This window comes from Ambystoma mexicanum, chromosome 5q, assembly GCF_040938575.1.
Source record: "Ambystoma mexicanum isolate Mex_15411 chromosome 5q, UKY_AmexF1_1, whole genome shotgun sequence".
NCBI classification, from domain to species: Eukaryota; Metazoa; Chordata; class Amphibia; order Caudata; family Ambystomatidae; genus Ambystoma; species Ambystoma mexicanum.
The window spans coordinates 658,752,271-658,771,156 of record NC_090933.1 but is presented as its reverse complement, the minus strand read 5'-3'; the positions used below and the strand labels follow the sequence as shown (position 1 = coordinate 658,771,156).

The following is an 18,886-nucleotide window of genomic DNA, read 5'->3' as shown; positions in this document are numbered from 1 at the left end:
CACCTAAGGTTGGTAGGTTAGGTGTTGTGTCCCATCTCTGTTTGAGAGGAAAATCCCACTCCAGTCCATTTCTGGTCTCAATTCCATGCCTGTCTGGGTTTTCTTGGCTGCACCCAGGTCCATTCTAGGAGACGCTGTCCAGAAAAAGATAAAAGAGAACTCTGTCCAGAAAAGTGGCTGATGGTCATTGTGAAGAGAAGAGTGGTACCAGCATACATAAACAATACAAACTCACCTTCCTCTCCCCACTTCTGGGGAAGGATTGACACAAGCATACAGCCTGGTAGGCCATCCACACCATGCTGGGAGGGGTCCCTGTCACCTCCTGATAGGGTCATGACCCTGACCCTGAAACAACACTTGGATGGCTAGGTAAAACTGCTGGTAACAAGTGATCATATGAAAAGGTAGCCCGAAAACATAGCTCGTATGGATAGTTTCTATGCAGACATTCCCTGAAAGATGAAAGGGAGGCATGTCTTTGCTTATTTTGTCAATGAGTCCGTATGTAATCACATGGTCAGTGGTGGTGATTCACTGGTAAATCCTCCCTTTAATGATGAGATGTGCAAGGTGTTAGCTTATGTTCAGTGGCTGACATGAGATGTCGATCTCAATTGGTTGCCGATGTTCCTGTGATGGGGATTCAATCCCAAAGGAGAAGTAATGGGGCAAGGCTGCAAGAGGAAATTAGATCAAGAACAACAATCGCACCTGCCAAGATCATTACTTAGTATTGATAGTGGGTGCTGTGAGAAACCTGAAGGTGTCACCCTGTCTAGTCCCCGGGGATCTGTCATTTAGGTGGCCAGGACATGGCCATCGCTTTTGGATCCAGTTCCTCGGGGTGGACCAGTGCGGGAGGATCACCTGATGGGGGGTTCTTAGGGGAGTGGTAATGAGACAATGATGGGTGAGACGCGGTATCGCCCTTCTTTAAACACCTTTTCCAAAACACTGCCCCTCCTTTTCTTCCACGAACACTTTCGCACAATACAAAAGACAACGGACTAACACCAGACCGTTTACCTGACATGTCCCTATACAAGGGTCAGACATGAGAGCGAACTCAGAACGGCAGTTGAAGAGGAGGAGAAAGATGGTGTGAGTCGAGAGGATAACAAGGGGAGAAGTGACCTTGCCCTTATCGACAGAGACCCGTGAAACCTCAAGAGAAGGAATCGTAAAACCACGAACAATAGCCAGCATGTTTTGCAGCAGATGTCAACGGTACCCGGGCACCTCCTCCGCTGACAGCCAAGCCGAGGAGAGGCGCATGGCCCAATGGCACCGGCCTTGACTCTACAGAAAAGAAAGCAAAGCAGTTCATCACAGCCGGTGAGTCAAGGGGAAAGCCGATGAAGAAACCAAGCTGTTTTGAAAGAAAGTAACAAGCGGCAAAATTGAACTTTGAATAAACAAAGAACTGATTGCTTATTGAAAAGGGGAAAGCCAGCATAATGGAATCAAACGCCAGGTGGGTGTTCACTTGAGAAATGCTACGCGATTGCCCTGCTTTTGAACTACAGTAACTAGAAGGCCTTAGGAAAAGGGGTCAAAGTGGTCATACAGGGGTCTTGTAATATCCTCCGTACATTCGAAGGTCTTTGACCGGCAGATGATTGGGAAACAAATCCTGCATGGTATGAAAATTACACAAACAGTACATTGTAAAGGTTGGCAAGAGTGAACCCAGCGGAGATATGCTAACAAGAGGGGACGAAATCTGAAGTCCCATGAACATTGTGTTGAACGGAGTGAACCTGGAGGAGGGATGTCCACAGTGATATGTGTTAACAGTACATTGTGATGTGTAAGTACAAGGAAAGCCATTGTGAACCCGAAGGAGGGAGGCTGATTAAACAAAAAGAGGTCTGAGCCTGAAGGAGGGAGATCCGGGGGTGGAAAGTCGCCACCCAAAGTTTGTTGAGAAAGGAACTGTTGAACTGTTTTGTCGAGTACGACAGTGAGGGGTCTGCACCCGGAAGAGGGGGAGCCAGTGGTGAGACTGTTACCCAAAGCCATAAGAGGAACAGAACTTTGTGTTTATTTGTTGAAAATATCAGGCCCTCGAACGCAAGATACTTTTTACTGAAAAGAGACTTTAACCATCAAAGAACCTTATAGCTGGAGCGGAACTGTCGGCTTGTGCTTGGAAAGCTCGAGTGTGTGCTGTGCTCAGAAGACCCACCTTGTCCCGTGCTGAAAACGTGTGTAAGGGAGACCCCTAGAATCACATCCTGATATTTATTTGTGAACACTTCTGTCTTTATTGAAAACCCTATCCCACACTCTTTCTGTAATTAGTTGTAAGGATTTGGCAATTGTTTTTTTTAGTATAGGCCTTTTACTTCAACAAGACGTTAGGCAGACAGCCTTATTCTTCATTTGATGGTCGACGTTTGTTCCCATCTTAGATTTAGGTTTAGGTTAGGTGTTTTTCCAGGTTGTATACGAATTGATCGTTTTACAACTGCTCGAATGACAATTGACCTTTTCACAATTGACCGAATTGTGAAGGTCAATTGTACCATATATGTGGGGGGAAACCCCCCACAACCTCCCACCCAACGCCAAACCCCCCGAAACCCATATATATACCAAACCGATATATATATATTTTCTAATTTCCTAAGACAAAGATATCCCAAAGCAGTCCTAGAGAGAGCCTATATCAAAGCCCACAACCTAAATCGTAAAACTCTACTTTTAATGAATAAATCAACACCAGATGAAGAACAAGATGATGCAATAAGACTTATTTTGACATTTGGGACACATGCCGATGTTATAAGAAAAATATTACATCGACATTGGCATGTTTTACAATCTGATGAAGCCCTAGCACCAATCCTAAAAGAAAAAGTCAATATAACCTTTAGAAAATCTACATCCATCAAAGACTCACTGTTGAGGAGTTTTCTGTGGCCTGCTAATGAAAGTCAAAATACCCCCACGTGGCTGCATAAAAACATCAATGTTTTTTTTAAATGCTCGAAATGCAAGGCATGTAAATTTTCCCAAAATAAAACAAACTACATACATCCTATTACCAAACATCTTGTGGAATTGGGCAGCCATATTACATGCAACACTGAATTTGTGGTCTATGCTCTCCTATGCTCGTGCAACCGCTGGTATATTGGCAGTACCATCGGTAAATTAAAACTTTGAATCTTGCAACATATGAGAGCAATAAAAAACTGTGACCCCTCCTATCCTATGGCAGTCCACTTTAAAGATACACACGAAAGTAAATTGGACAGCTTAAGATTTTTTGGATTGCACCATGTCCGAGCAAATCCCCGGGGGGGAAACAGAGAACTAGCACTACGGCAAATGGAGACTAGATTCATCTTAGATATTGAATCTAAAAAACCCAAAGGTCATAATCTTGACGAAGAATTGCATACATACTTAGGAACCTGAGAACCTGGCCTATTTAGAATTACTATCACTTGCATCATACCCATTGTCCTGTGTAAATAATTTGGGCCATTAATATGTATGGACTTCAGTAAAATTTTATCTGATATTCTGCGTATCTATAAGCACAGCTGAGAATTAAATTTGCTTGTATGAGGGTTTTATTTTACTTCATCTTTTATATCTTATAATAGATTTTTTAACATTTTTTGAATAGTGCCTGTCTGTGGTTATATTGAATGTTCTATTAATGGTGTTTTTACACATATGTGGTTTTATTTATTCAAAAATGTGGTTCTGTGGTGGTCCCAGTATAAAGTTTATAAGAATGGTTTTAAGCAGGAGCTAATTTTACTACCTTTATTCTGACATTTAAAGTTTAGCTCTGATTTATGTTTATACAGATGTTATTTTTGATTATAGATAATACCTGCACTATGCACTTTATTGATCTATTATTAGTGAGATTACATTTGCATTAAGCCCTTTACAAATCTATTCTGAGCTAGATTTCTTCTCTTTTTTTCATATATATAAAAAACTGCTCTTGAACATGGCCATGCGTAACAAAGCACTATGCACTGATCGACTTGCTATAAACCTTATGCACTTTGTGACCCATTTACAATCTATCAGCACTATGCACTTTATTGCAAATAGTTTAGATAATTGTCTTGTCCACTAAGGACGATATGCCACTCGACTGCAATAAAACTACTGCTAATTTAGCAGAGGCATTTAGGAGTCACATCATGTTTTCATCTGTCCTGGCTATGGTATATTAGCAGTTTAGTATATAAAAAAGTATTGGCAATAGCCGTTACAAAATGGCAACCATGTTTACTAACCGCAAGGTACTAAGTACGGGCAGTAACAAAAATTGAAAAGGGACCACGACAGTTTGTTGAACCATAGAGTTGGGAATCAGTGGGAATATATACACAATGTCTTTGAGCACTCACTTGTACATGAACAAGCAGCAAGCAGGCTGTGAAACGCGTTGTACCGTGTCTTTTTTTCTATTTTGGCTGATGCTGCAATAAAACTGGATTTCAAAAAGAAAAACTCATTGTCTTTTAATCAAGGTCAAAGCTTTACTCTGGCGAGTATTTCACTGTTCGGAGTGTCATCCCCCTTGGGGAAAAGAAGCACTCTTTTTTCCCCTTTTTTGCAATATATATATATATATATATATATATGTATATTCCGTCAATTGTGAAAAGGTCAATTGTGACCCTTTAAATTCGGTCAATTGTTCATTCGAACAATTATAAACAACCAATTTGGGTAATACCGTTTTTCCACCCTACATTTACAGTTTAATAAACACCCTTCAACCTTGATCACTTGTGTCTGTCTTTACTATTGCCTCCATGAGTTCCTTACAGTGCTGAGTAAAATAAGGACACGTCTTGTCTTCCAAAGAGAATATGAGTGACGAAGAAGTGGCTAAGACTTATACATGTATGTATTTGTTCATAGACTAAGTTCACCCATGTTGGTTAATCATAGACTTTGATGCCTTAGTGGACTGTTGTAAATGCCATGGGCTTCATGCTTTAGTGACTCAGACTTGAGACTAGTACAAATGTGGATTTTCTTTTCTGTTGGTAGTTCTTGTTTCCACCCTTACACACCTCCCCCCCTCGCCTTGAAGATGATTCAGTTTTAAGGAAAGTTTCCTTCTGTCTGAAGTGAGGTAATTTCGGATGTTGGGATAATAAGGGAGGAGAGATCCTGATTCTCTAGTACTTAATGGGGAGAGCAGCCCTTACAGATTGGTAGATTAAGCAAAAGAGTACTAAGCAGGTAAAAGGTTTCACCAGAAGTATTCGCAAGAAGGCATTTTCCATGTGGTTATTTGAATCTATGCAAATGCGGCAGCTCAATATGTAATCCCACAGTGCGGTTCTAAGTGGGTAATGTCAAGTGGACATATGCCTAGCACAATAGTCATTGAAACTTGCAATAAGTATGCTGTATGTAGGGGAACAGGGGATTGGATGATACCAGTGATTCTAAAGAAAGCATGTCTTTGCAGACCTGCAGGGCTACATTTGGCTTCCTTCAATTATTGCCCCACCATCACTCAGAAGATTCACTGTTTTCTAACGTTTGTATTTGATCTGAAAATGTATGTTTTGTCTTGGACAGTCTAAATAACTCCTGGCTTACAATTCTTCACCTCTGCTTCGTCCACAGTATAATCTCTTATCCTCTTTGCTACTGTTTTTTTGGAAATTTCCCTAGAATCCTTTATCCCTATACCATAGCCTTTTCTATACACATTTCATGATAAATTGCCCTCATGATATCATCACCCTGCAATTCTATGTCAATCTCTTTTAGTTGACATGCCTACTCAGTTCATTTGAGATGCAAGTCTCCTCTTTTGCGACTCACTCTTAATTGCCTGTGCTTTGCTTCTCCTCATGTTTAAGGGACCAGGCTCCAATCTTCGGAATGCTTTGCGTGTCTCCTTATTGCGTGCACAGAGCCAACAAAAAATGTGCTCTACGCCTTTGTTTGTTGTGCCAATAATATTTAAGGCAATATTTCTTTATGTAAATATACGTATTTTTCTTCCAGGCAAATACATGACGTTCATCATGGATCCATGCCAGTACCAACATGTTACCAAGCATGGCAAGCAACTTGACTTCAGTGAATTTGCAAGTGACATGGCCTCCAGAACTTTCGACTACCCGCGCCTCACTGAAGCAGCATTCCCGCAGCTTAATGATAGTATGCACAAAGCCTACAAAATCCTGCAGGGCGACGGACTGAGTGAACTCACCAGCAGCATGATGGGAAATCTCCAGCATGTATTCAAACGGAAATTCTCACAAGCAGCAGATTGGAGAAAAGAAAAATTATACGAGTTCTGCTGCTCTGTGATGTTCGAAGCCAGTTTTATGACACTCTATGGAACGAATCCTGCTGCAGATGGCCAAAAAGATATTAGTGAAATCAGAGACAAATTCTCTAAGTTTGATGCCAAGTTCCCCTATCTTTTCACGAGCATTCCAATTGTGTTGCTAGGAGCGACCAAGAAAACTCGAGAGGCACTTATACACACATTTTTCCCAGACAAAATGTCCAGACGTCTGGGTGTATCTGATCTGGTCCAGTACAGAAGCAGTGTGCTTGACAAATACGAACAGCTCCTAGACTATGACAAAGCAGGTAGGAAACTTATGGATGATTACTTGTCTAAAACATAATAATTTACTATAGTCCTTTGAAATAAAATCGCAAAATGGCGACCTTGAGACATTTTATGCTTTTTGTAATTGACTAATGCTAAAATGTTTTACTCTCAAACAACCCTCTAAGATAATTGATTTTTTTTTTTTTTTTTGCTGAGGTGGTAAAACAAGATTCTTAACGGTGATAATGAGAAAGATTATAACAGAGACGCATTTACTCCTCTTATTAGCTATTCCCCCCAACTCCTCCCTAGCCCCGACATTACATTTTTAAACTATTCTCATTAAGCAGAAAATTGGACTTCAGAAGCCTATTGGTCCTCATTAGCATTCACTGATCCTTGGCTGGGTCTGTGTCCTAACATCTTTTAATTAGCACACTGCAAATCTAATCAGTGTAATAAACGCTATTAATCTTCCTTTTCACTTATTTTCTCCTAGCACATCATTTTGCCTTCATGTGGGCCTCTGTGGGAAACACGATTCCGGCTACCTTCTGGGCCCTGTACTATCTGGCGAAGCACCCGGAAGCACTTGCTGTGGTGCGTGACGAGATTGACCATTTGCTGAAGTCAACAGGTCAGACGCGAGGGCCAGAGTACAAGATTCACATGAGCAAGGAGCAGTTGGACAGCCTGGTCTACCTGGGTAATTCCTGTTTCTATATCTGTTGTGACTAAAAGACGGGGCATCTCAGTTTATCACTCGTCCCTGTTTACAGAGAAGGTGGAGGACACAGCTGCTTAATTGACATAATAACACCCATTTACATCAATTATAAATTATGTAGTTTATCTCCACAGATACACTCATTGCATGCAAACATTAAAGCCTACCTAATTAACTATGCAGGGGAGGCGAACGGAGAAATATAAGCTTTGCAATTATTTTAAAAAAAAAGTTTCTGCCTATTAAGTTGTTTGATTCTAAGCATCTGCTGGAGTGTTAATGCATTTCAAATAGTTCTAAATTGTAATGCCAAGAAATTCATTCTCGGGATTAAAAGGAAAGTATTTAGGAAAAATCAATTTACGCTTAAAATGTAATTACCTTTCCTAAAACAGTGTCAATCCTTTCAGGCATCAAGCTGGACTGTGGCACCCGGGATGTTGGAATCCAATTTGAACACGCAGTAGCAGTAGTGTTTTAATTGGGAGTTTGCGGTGCTGTATTTTGGCAACAAATTAGGGGCGAACATGTTGACGCACCGAAACATGCTAATTTGACATTTCTTTTGGTCTAAAAAGGTTGCAATTTATTTTCAATCATATCTGTGCATCACATTTGACATCATTTAGCTATCTAGGTAACAGGCCCCTTCATTATTCATGAAATGCCTTGTTTGGGAGGAGCTTACATTCACTAATTGAACAGGCAAAACAAAGCCGCTTTGGAGGAAAATGATACCCTTGTTATACAAGCCCGGGAATAGATTGGTTCCAAAAATATGCACTTGATGATTGCGAATAGGAAATTAAGCAGTGATGACTGGCACGCTGCAACTTCCTTGCAGACTGGCAATAGCTTCAGATGGTGACTGAGCCTGCAAGGGGGTTTTGGTACCCTGCGGTTAACAGGAGGAAAGGACTTACCCAAGGGCTAGCATTGTGTACCCTGGTTGTAAATATGTGCTTACGCTGATGCTAATGGGCTTTTACAATACGGTGCATTGAAAACAAGTCTAAAAACCCTTTTTTGGACAATAATCACTTCGTATGGTTACATTCCTAAATGTTCTTTTCTTTAAGCAACGTTTCCCCACAGGTCTTCAGCAGGCAACCTTCCATGGAAGAACATTTGGCGTGCCAGCTGCAGTTTTTTTTTTTTTGCTGGGATATTTGTATTTGTATTTTGTATTTTATATTTATTACGTTTTTATATAGCGCTTTATGTCAAAGCGCTTTACAAGAGGACAACAAGCATTGCATAACATTTGAATCAAGAACCAGAAAACAGTATAAATAACAATTTACATGAGTGAAGTGGTTGAGCATGAGTGGAGAGGACCTCAGTGAGAGAAGCTGTAGGAGGTGTGGAAAGAGGAAGAGACCGAAATGAGAGAGGAAGTGAAAAGGAGTTAGGGAGGTGAGTGGAAGAGATAGGATTTTAGAGAAGTGCGGAAAGCAAAATAGGAGGAAATTGAGTGGATGGGGACAGGGAGGTGGTTCCAGTGGAAAGGGGCGAGTACTTGGAAAGAGCAGAAGCTGGATGGGGCACAGGGTGGAGGAGGAGGAGTGAGTAGGAAAAGACCAGCACAGCAGAGTGAACGGGAAGCACTATAGAAAGTGAGGAGGGAGGTGAAGTAAGGAGGGTCAAGACCATGGAGGGATTTGAAGACGAGACAGAGGAAATTGAATTTAAGCTGGAAGTGAAAGGAGAGCCAACCTAGTCAGGAAAGAGAAGAAGAGATGGAGTTGTGAGGGGAAAGAAGGCAGAGAGAGCGGATAGCAGAGTGGCGGACAGACTTGAGGGGGGTTAGGTGAGTGGAGGGCAGGCCAAAGAAGAGAGTGGAGCAGTAGAAAAGTCTGGAGAAGATGAGGGAGGTGATTAAGAGTTTAGTAGCATGGAAGGTTTGTAAAGGTTGAATTTTATGGATGTTATAGAGATGAAAGCGGCAAGATCTAGCAGTAAGAGAAATATGGTGAGAAAGAGAGAGATGGGAGTCAATATGAAGACCAAGGTTACGGGCATGAGGAGAGAAGGTGAGTTGGGAAGGGGAAAAGAGGATGAAAGGAGGAGGGGAAGGGAGAGGAAGTGTTTTGGCAGGGAAGAATAGGACATAAGTTTTGTCGTATTCAGGGTAAGGAAGTGAGAGGACATTCAAGATGTAATAGCGGAGAGGCAAGAAGAGAGCTTCAGATGGATGTCGGAGGAGAAAGAAGATAAGGAGAGAAAGAGCTGGGTATCATCTGCATAGAAATGGTGGGAAACACCAAATGAGGGGATGATAGGAGCTAAGAGGGAAGTGTAAAGTGTATTGAGGGAGCAGTGGAATATCCCACATCAGCAACAAGGTTTTCCCAGAGATCCTTGAGGTCATTGCGCAAACACAAAATCCCAAGCAAAATATGGTTTGAGCCGCTAGCAATAGTGCCCTCCAGACTTACACAGGGGCTTGTGGCAAATTTATCAAGTCCTGAAGAGTAGAGGCCCCCTGCACCGCCAGATCTGCCTGGATTTCATGAGGGCCCCACGAGAGTTCATTTGGAGCTTTTCTAAGCAGTAGCACGAGTAGAGTATGCCCTTAGTAGATGTTAGCTATGCCCCAAATGTGTGTGCCCCTGGGCTCACATTTCCTTGGTACTCCTCCAGTGTTAGGTAGGACCCTGATTTGGAACGTCTTTACTGGCAACATTCTTCTGAAGTGTCATGGCAGGTGCATGTTTTTTCACTTGTGCTTCGGTGTCTATCACCATTTCCTCTATATCTGGAAGTTGGTTTCTTTTGTGGTTTTTGCTTTTCATGAAAAAAGGATACTTACATTGTCCTTTTTCTCTTCATCTATGTTACCAACGTCCAACCCTAATGTCCCTTCGCAACTACTCCCATACCTGATGCATTTATGAGTAAATGCTTTATTGATTGTTCAAACTGGCATCAGTAGAATCATGTGTCCTCTTATTTATAATTGCCTCCCTTTTTAATGAAATCTCTTCTTTGCTTTGATTTTCTCACTTTGTCTTGGCTCTAAATGGTGCCTCTTCAGCCTTTCGTGAATTTCGACACTCTCCTCTGTTTGGATGTTTTTTCTCTTCTTCTAAAATGTAATCGCTTATCTCTTACGCCATTCTTTGGTGGTCTCCCACTACCTCCTTCCATCACTCTGCTTCAACCTCATTATAACTGTTATGCTGCACACGTTTTCTTTCTCTCAAGTGTCCATTTGTATACTGTATAGGGGAAGCAAAGGAAAAGTCAGAAAGCAGGTCTAGCGTAGCAGGTGAAAATGCTCTTATGTCGAGGATATCTCTTACGGTTGGATATGATGTTGCCATTTGACATTTTAGGAGGCATACAAACCACAGACACATGGTTACTTTTCCCAACAAACTGCTGCAACCTATTCCTCCTGAAAAAAATGTTGTGTCTCGCCAGCAGTGCTCTCGCCCCACTTGCAGTCGCAGCGGTACACAGTGACAAATGCTCAAAAAGAGACCTACACTTTTATTCCTTCATTGTCTTGCTTCTCAAATGTGTGATGCTGCTCGTCTCGGGCTCATTGGCCGTTTCACAAGGTGAAGAATCAAATCATGTTTTTGTTCGAAAAAGGGCCTGGCACCCCAAAAGGTGTATTGCCGCATCCTGAAGAAACAAGCATGTTGAGCAAGTGCAGCTCTCGTTTTGGGTATTAAAGAAGTCACCCCGGGGGTTTGATGCGGAACACTATTTGTGCTAGTGCCTGGCAGGAAGAGCGTTAGAGGAATTGTCCTACAGATTGAAAGTTAATCCAGTGTTGTACCTGTCCAGTGACCAAGCAGTGTAGTACCTACTTTATAGGATATTGGTTCTCAATCTACAAGATTTTAAACCTCCGGAGTGTAGTTGGCGCGGGATCTGGAGCAATTGGTGCCTGCATAGCCTAACCAGTGTGCTGTGAGTGTAGTATAATGTGGCGATTACTTAATAGTAATCTTCGTTACTCCTATTCCTACGGTTCCTCGTCACAGTCTTTACCTTTGATGCCCCGCAGCCCCTACAGGAAACATGGTTCTCATTCTCATTACCTCAGCACATAGACTTGGGAGATAGAGCCATGTTGTGCAGACCCCCCTTTCTTAGGATTCGGACAGAGGCTTTTGTGTTAAAATGTGACCCAAAGTTTCTCCCAAAGATTGTGTCAAAAATTCATACTTCTCAAGATGTGTTTCTCCCTGCTTTCGTTCAGGACCCCAAAACTACAAAAAAGCAGCTTGACAGTTTTTAAATGTCAGAAGAGTGGTCCTGGAATATCTGGATAGAACTGAGGTTGTCAGATGATCTGACAGTCTTTTGTTGACCTTTTGGGCAGCTGGGGAAGGCAGAAAGGCATCAGTGGAAAACATCCGCCGTTGGATCTGGTTACCTCAATGGCATATAAGGCTTAAGGATGGCCCATGCTAGAACATGTGCAGGGCCCTTGAACAAGGGGTATGGCGTCATCTTGGGCTGATGCCCAGGGTGTCACCCTGATGGAGCTATGCAGGGCAGCGACCCGGGCAGATCCAAATACGTTCAGAAGGCATCATAAAATGAATGTAGGCAGGAATGGATCATTTGGGATTGGGGTCGAGAACCCACAGCTGGAATGGAGTGATTATCAGTGATGAAATTGTAATAAATGGTGACAGGATTCAGCAACACTCAGTGGGCCTCATCATGAGTTGGGCGGTAACGCCGGCGCTAATAGCGCTGGCGCTATCTGCCCTACCGCCAAACACACCGGCGCTATTAGCGCCGGACCAAGGGTTTGGCGGATTTGGAATTCCCCATTCCCCATTGAGCCCATTCGGGAATGCCCCATTCCCCATAGGGCTCAATGGGGAAATTTCGCGCTCATACCGCCGGCGGTATGAGCGCGAATATTCGGCGGATTTCCCCCTAACTCGGAGCTGGGGAGAAATCCGCCAAGGCCATGATCTGGTGGACCCTTAAATGTGGCGGTAATAGTGCTACCACCGCATTTAAGGGTTACCGCCAGACTTGTGATGAGGCCCAGTGTCTAATGGGCTTTTCATTTCGTTCCTTCCCCAAGGTACAGCTTGGGTAAGTACTGGACAAAGAAGAGGGTCATGGAGGTAATGCCCCAATTACTTTCCAGCAATCTTGAGCACTCAAATTCCACCTCCTCCTCATCACAGTGCTGACTACGCCCCCTGCCTGCCCTGTGTATGTATGGTCTCATGACCCAGCTTGGAAAATTGTAACAATTGATTGTGGGTAAGAAGGAGGTGCTATACCTTGAGGGGAAAAAGACTGCCTCTAATGTTAGGTATTTGATGTCAGTCTGAGTAATTGGTTTAAAGAGAGGGCCCTACAGGAATCGCAGCATCAGGGGCAGATCCCGAGGAGGATCGCCTACATGCGGGTGGTTAGGAAGAAACCAGACTTTTTCAGGAACCTAGCCACTAGAGCTTCTCCTTCCAACTTGTGCTCTGGGCTACCCTTCAGAGATTATAGCTGTGCCCACTGGGCTCGCCAAGAAGAAACTGCTAACCCTTTGTGAAACCAATCTTGGAGAAACTGCAGAATGGTTGCAACAGCACACTGGAGGGGTAGAATATTGGACATGTCACACCGCTTAAAAGAAATGTGCCTAATGCCTGTTGTAAGCCTGAAAGATGGCTGGGTGCTTTGAGTGGAGAATAATTTGGATTTTGTGTTCCCCAGGGGCCTGATTGGTTAGTAGAGGGCAAGGACATTTTAGGATAGTTCTGGACCACCCTGGGAATGAGAGGTTTTGGGGGAGAGGGATAAAGTAACTCTTGATGCCATTCCAGGTGCAATGCATCAAATGTCCAAACACGTTCTGTCTGTAATCTTGAACAAAACAGCATACTTTGTCGAAGTAGGAGAGACAAACAGGTCTATCAAGAGGGTTTAAATCCTTTAACAGATATCCCTGAAGGTTCCATCTGAAAGTGGCAATACCTGCGAATTCTGGAAGACCATGTTGAACCTGTCTGCCTGGCATTCTCTATTCCCTGAATGTGGACTACCTCCAGTAACCTCAAATTAACTTGTGCCCAGGATCCTATTTCACATGCCAACATGTTCCGATATGCCTACCCTGAGAGTTGATATATGCCAGGGATGTCACATTGTCTGTCCTGATCAACACCAGCTCGCCCTTCAATATCCCAATTAACTCTTCGAGGGCTTTGCTAATTGCAGACAGCTCCCTCCAATTGCAGGACCTGTATTGTTACTCCACTTCCCTTGAAAAGACCTGGGCCCCAGAGTGGCTCTCCATCCCAGGTCGCTGGCCTCATATTCCCTCTATGTATCCAGCAATCCAGGCCCTCCTGAAGTCCCTAAGGCACAGGAATCAAGGAATGAAGACATTGGGAAGCCAGGAGCCAATGATTTAGAATATGGATAACCAAGGGCCGGTTGTCAGGATTTCTGAGTTTGTATGGGAGACTATGACATACCAGGCTTGGAGCGAAACCTCTGCAGCGTGTGAAAGGGTGTTGTACTGTGTCCTGATGCTTGAGCCTGGCCCTTTGCTCCCACTGATCGATGCCTGTCTGTGGACTGGGGATTTTTCTTCCACAACTTGTCCACATGCTTTTTTCCCCAAAATAATTTATGAACTTTGGCCTCCAGGGAGTCCCCAAACAGTTTGTTTCCCTCAAATGTAATTTTCAGGGCTGTCACCTTGTGTCCACTCAGTTTTCCAGTTTCTCGGATGAATATGGTGTCTGAACAATATGCCTGCTTCCATTGTCATGGCTGTACCCTGAACACCATTGTAGGCTGTCAGGCAAAAGTTCTACTTATTTCTGCATATCAGTTAAGATAAGAGCACAGTCTGAACCATGGCTTTACACAACTTCTTGAAACTTGCCAAAACTGTTTATATGGGATCAATAAGCATTGTCCCTAAGAGCCAGATGAGCTCCAGCATGGACTTTCTTCAGGGCTAATTTTGATTTTCTAGCCACTGTATCTCTCAATGACACCTCCTCTGCTACCACGGAGAACCACCCTGCTATGCTGGCCAAAATATTATCAATTTCAACCGCCTCTGGAAGAAAATCCTCAGTTTCCTTCAATGGATATAGTTTGGCCTTAAAGCATGGCATTGAAATGTGTTTTGTATCCTTCCATTCCTTAATAAACTTATCATTAATGTCTGTAATCAAAGGAAGACCGAACTTGGGGGGTGTTTATATTTCCTGATTTAAGGAACCGAGGAACCACCCTGATGATACTCAGGATCATAAAATTCCATACTGTGCCAAACCTGGACTAATTCCGCCTCAAACTTTGTCCAGGTACTTGTCCTTTGCCTACTCATCTTATTCAGAGGGATCTATAGTGGAGGCTGAAGAGGGGTCCGCCAAAGAAGAGGCGGATGAAGAAGGCAACTAGCTTTTCTGGGATATTTTCCTCTCTCTGCTGCCTTCATGTTCCTTGATGTCGTGCATCATAATCTGATCAATTTTACTTTGAGATAGAGACCATTTTACATCAATGTTCTTCTTTTTATCAGTCTTTTTCTTCCCAGTAATGTAGGAGTCATCAGACCCTGCCACATGCTTGCAATGTTTAACTATTAACTCTGGAGAGTGGCAGAGGCTAAAGAAAAGGAATCTCAGTGCCAGTGCACACTGTTGTCCCTGTAGAAGGCAGTTTTTATGATGGCTTTCATTACAGTTGGCAATGCAGTAACTATGGCAACTCTGTTTGCTGCGTCTCCAATCATTACAAGTGTAAAATAAATAAATAAATACATAAATTACAGAGGCTGTATGACGCCAATCAGCATCACATCTGTATTCAGTATTGCAGCACCACCCCATGGTGGCTACATCCTTTATGGATATTGCCCCCTCATGGTACTCTTCTACTTACCTTCTGGGCCCCAGGCACAGATTCCCATTCTGCCCTGTGCCCGTCACAGCATAATCACTAGGGGGTTCTCAATCATTCCTCTTCACCCCACAGAGGGCCGGAAAACACACCGCATCTCACAAGGTTTTGCTCCATTGGACCCCCTTGCTCCACAGGGGGTCTAGGAGCATGGCAACATCTGTGCCCTTCCTCCGCCCACAGGAAGAGGGAAGAGAGAGGCATGTTGCTGTTGCTCTCCAGAGCCCCGCTCTGGGAAGATGTTGTTGGTTCCTGTCCTGAGAACAGGGCATTTTTCAACAGTAGATTTTGGGTAAGTAGGTGGTGGTATACCTCCAGGGAAAGTAATGTGATGCATCAGTAGTGATTCCTCCCAGAATCCTGGCCTGGAACCCTTCTCATGTGGCTAGGGGAAGGCAGACGCTTTCTGATCCCGACACTGGGGGTGGTGTTCTGCGGGAGGAACACATGGGGGGGGCGGGCCCAGAGGAAGGAGAAACCCCCTTGTTTAATTTTTACCCAAAACCCCAATCTCTTAATGGCTTTCTGCAAAGTAGAAATGGTTATATAAACTAACTTCAATGAAAGGGAATTCAAGTCACATAATTCCCTCAGTACTGGGATGAGGAAGAGGGATGCAGACGAACACTGATATAGGACTGGTCAGCTAATTGGTAAAGACGACCTACACGTGAGGGAGGATGGGAGGCTTAAAAGCTCCCCTAAGGTGCAGGTGTTAGAGCAGCAGGAGAGAAGAAAGCAGTGCGGACCGAGTATGCAGCAGAAGGGGAAGGTACAGGCGAGAAAAGGCACCGAGACCACAGAGAAGTCAGAAGCGGTGACAGTCTTGAGAGGGTCTTTGCCTCAAGTTGTCCCTTTTGCAGGAAGTGTGAGAAGAGAATGCTTGCTCATTGAAAATCTGTTGTTCAGAGGTTGCACAGAGGAAAGCAGAAGCAGCGAGGGAAGTGTGCCCTCATCAGAGGTGGTGGCTGAGATGCACCTAAACCTCCCCGGAGCATCAGAAGATCCAAATTTGAGTGGCATGAGCGGAGTGGGGTTAAAAGAGGTTGGTCGCCTGACCGCAGGAAGCCACAACAACAGAAGAATTGTGAACATCAAGCAGAGTGGGAGCGAGCAACTTACCTGGTGAGTTCACGGTGTGCAAGTGATTCTGGAGCACTCTGACACTGTCTGTGTTTTTTCAGCAGGCATACAGTGAAAGAAGTCCCATTTACAATTCTGAATACCCAACTCTTCAAAGGCAAGGTACATTGATTGAAGCAGAATGAATATGCAAGCAAGAGTGTGAGTTGGTGTAAGGCCCAAAAACCCCTTGGGGAAGCTTAATTAAAACCAAAAGCCTACCAGCAATACCCAAGTCAAGAGTGTTTAAGACCTCAACAATATAAATCTCATAACGGTTGTTTAAGGTGAGAGGGGAACATTGGGCAACTCAAGAACTATAAGGCCTGCTCGTCATATGTTGTGAAGTACAAATCACCAATTGACATAAATACACATTGCCAAAGCCAAGACAGAAGCAGAGGGATACAATAGTCTGGTCACTATCTGGTTCTTGATGTAGAGGGGTAATACAGTAGCACACAGGCTGCCCTTCTGGAGATGATTATCCAGAGGGAGAGGAGCATAGTTGCCAAGGAATCCTAAAGAGCACTAATGTGGTTTCTAGTTTCCCTGAAATTGCTTTAAAAGATTAAAACCACTCAAATCTTGTGAAGTTGTTGTTCTAAGTTGGAAGTTACCACTGAAGCACACTTTATACCCATATAACAAAGTTGTGGAATTAGAAGGCCTGGTACAGGAGTTGTCCAGGTGATAGTAGATAGAGTGCTGAGCTGAGGCTCTGACCAAGACAACTCATTTAACTTACTGTGGAGAAGACACAGTTTCTTTTGAATCAAATGTTGTGGCAGATGCTCTTGATAACAAGAATTTTTGTGGTTTAAACCTGTTCTTACTCCAGGAGGAGATGGAAAACATAATTTCTTTTGAAATCCAAATTGTGGCAAGTTATCCTGACAAAGACAATTGTTCTTGTTCAAACCTGTTCTTACCCAAGGTGGGGTAGGAACACACTATTTTTCTTTTTTTAAATCAAAGATGTGGCAAATTATCTTTACAAAAAACAATTGCTGGTGTTTAAACCTGTTCTTGCTCCAGGAGGAGTTGGACCATAATAGTTCTTTTGGTAAATTGGGAATACAACAGAATTATTTATATCCAATTTGTGTCCTCAAGAACTGTGCTGGAACTTTGTAGCAAACCAGGATTTCCTGGATTATTTTAAACTGTGGAGCTAAACCTTGCTCAGACTTGGGAAAGGGGAATTCACCTCCGTTACGAGAAGAGACAGTGGCCACATGCTATATATATACTTGTTGAACTGAACTGCCACACATTTCTTTATTGATTTATTGAATGTACAAGTTTGAGTGAGGGACAGATATCCTTTTGTTAGAGTGTTTCCTTTAGTTTATTTCAGGCAGGGAAATCCTCATCGGGGTTTGCATAGTGAGGCGTTTATCCAACTTTTTTATTTAATAAAATGGCTAATGTTGAGAACTCTTTACAAAGTTGTCTGCCTCACATTTCTGATCCCTCACAGTATATGCTGAGATGAATTAGACAAATGTGGAGGTAATGCAGATGCAGCACTTTTCATTTCTCTTGTTGTTGGTGTATTGCCACCTTACTGAAAGAAGAACATTTTGAACCTTTTTTGAGCAGTTGTTATAGTAATGCAGCTGCCATGGAGATCCTGGTACTCAACATTAAATTACCAACCCCATACATAAGTCCCTACAACCACTTAACATTTGATTTACTCAAACCACCCTCATAGCTCCTCGACCCAATTGCTCCACATATATTACTGAGCCCAATACTCAGATACTCCTATAAAATAAACCTCTATCATCTTAAACCCCCTTCCACATTCTACTTCCATATCTGTGAAAGACTTCTGGCTTCTTTAAAACAGAAAATTCGGGAGTATATACCTCAGGCAGGAGGCCATCTTAGAATAGGTTTCACTCACCAAATCTACTGTTACTGGACAAAGAGTTAAGGACATAGTGTTCACAGGGATTGTCAACAGGTGTGCTTTATTGGAAATTCTAGTAGCCTTGTCATAACCAGAAGAGAACTGCAGGTCTGTTCTCCAGCAGCCACCCAAGTACTTGTGACTTCCATCAACCATCAGCCTTACTCAGTAGTCATGCAGTTCTGCCTGTTCAGTCTCCTACTTTCAACCCATCTTTTCTGCAAAAGAGGCCCCATCTTTAGTTACAAATACCAAATCCTGAAAACATCATCCTCCTGTCCGGGATGTACCTTGCCAAAGGTTTCCCAAAAATATTTAGCATCCTTTCTAAGATGCTGTCTCTGGAACCATCTTAAACCTCTGAACTTTCACATAAGCGCCCAGACTCTCTCTCCTTTTCTGTTAACCCAAATATTAAACCGCCTCACATTAGTCTGCTATATGCAAGATCAGAAGCAAATAAAGATCGCCACACTGCTTACCTGAACCAGGAAAATAGCCTTGATAATTTAGACTTTATGGAAACCTGGCCAAGTGAACATCGTGTCAGCACTTCAAATGAACTAGCCCATGAAAACCCCTTAAAAACCAAAAAGGTAAAGGAGGCAGTGGAGTGGCCGTTATCACACCACTG

At 43.1% G+C, this 18,886-nt stretch overlaps 1 protein-coding gene across 2 annotated transcripts in view; it reads left to right on the top strand.

The window, feature by feature from the left end:
* Window positions 1–18,886, top strand: part of CYP7B1 (cytochrome P450 family 7 subfamily B member 1) — a 1,473,462-nt gene that overhangs the window by 1,176,845 nt on the left and 277,731 nt on the right. For both annotated transcript variants that reach the window (XM_069621114.1, XM_069621115.1), the window contains exons 3-4: window positions 6,016–6,612; window positions 7,077–7,283. In XM_069621114.1, the coding sequence (XP_069477215.1) occupies window positions 6,016–6,612; window positions 7,077–7,283 (804 nt within the window). The remainder of the gene's footprint in view (window positions 1–6,015; window positions 6,613–7,076; window positions 7,284–18,886) is intronic.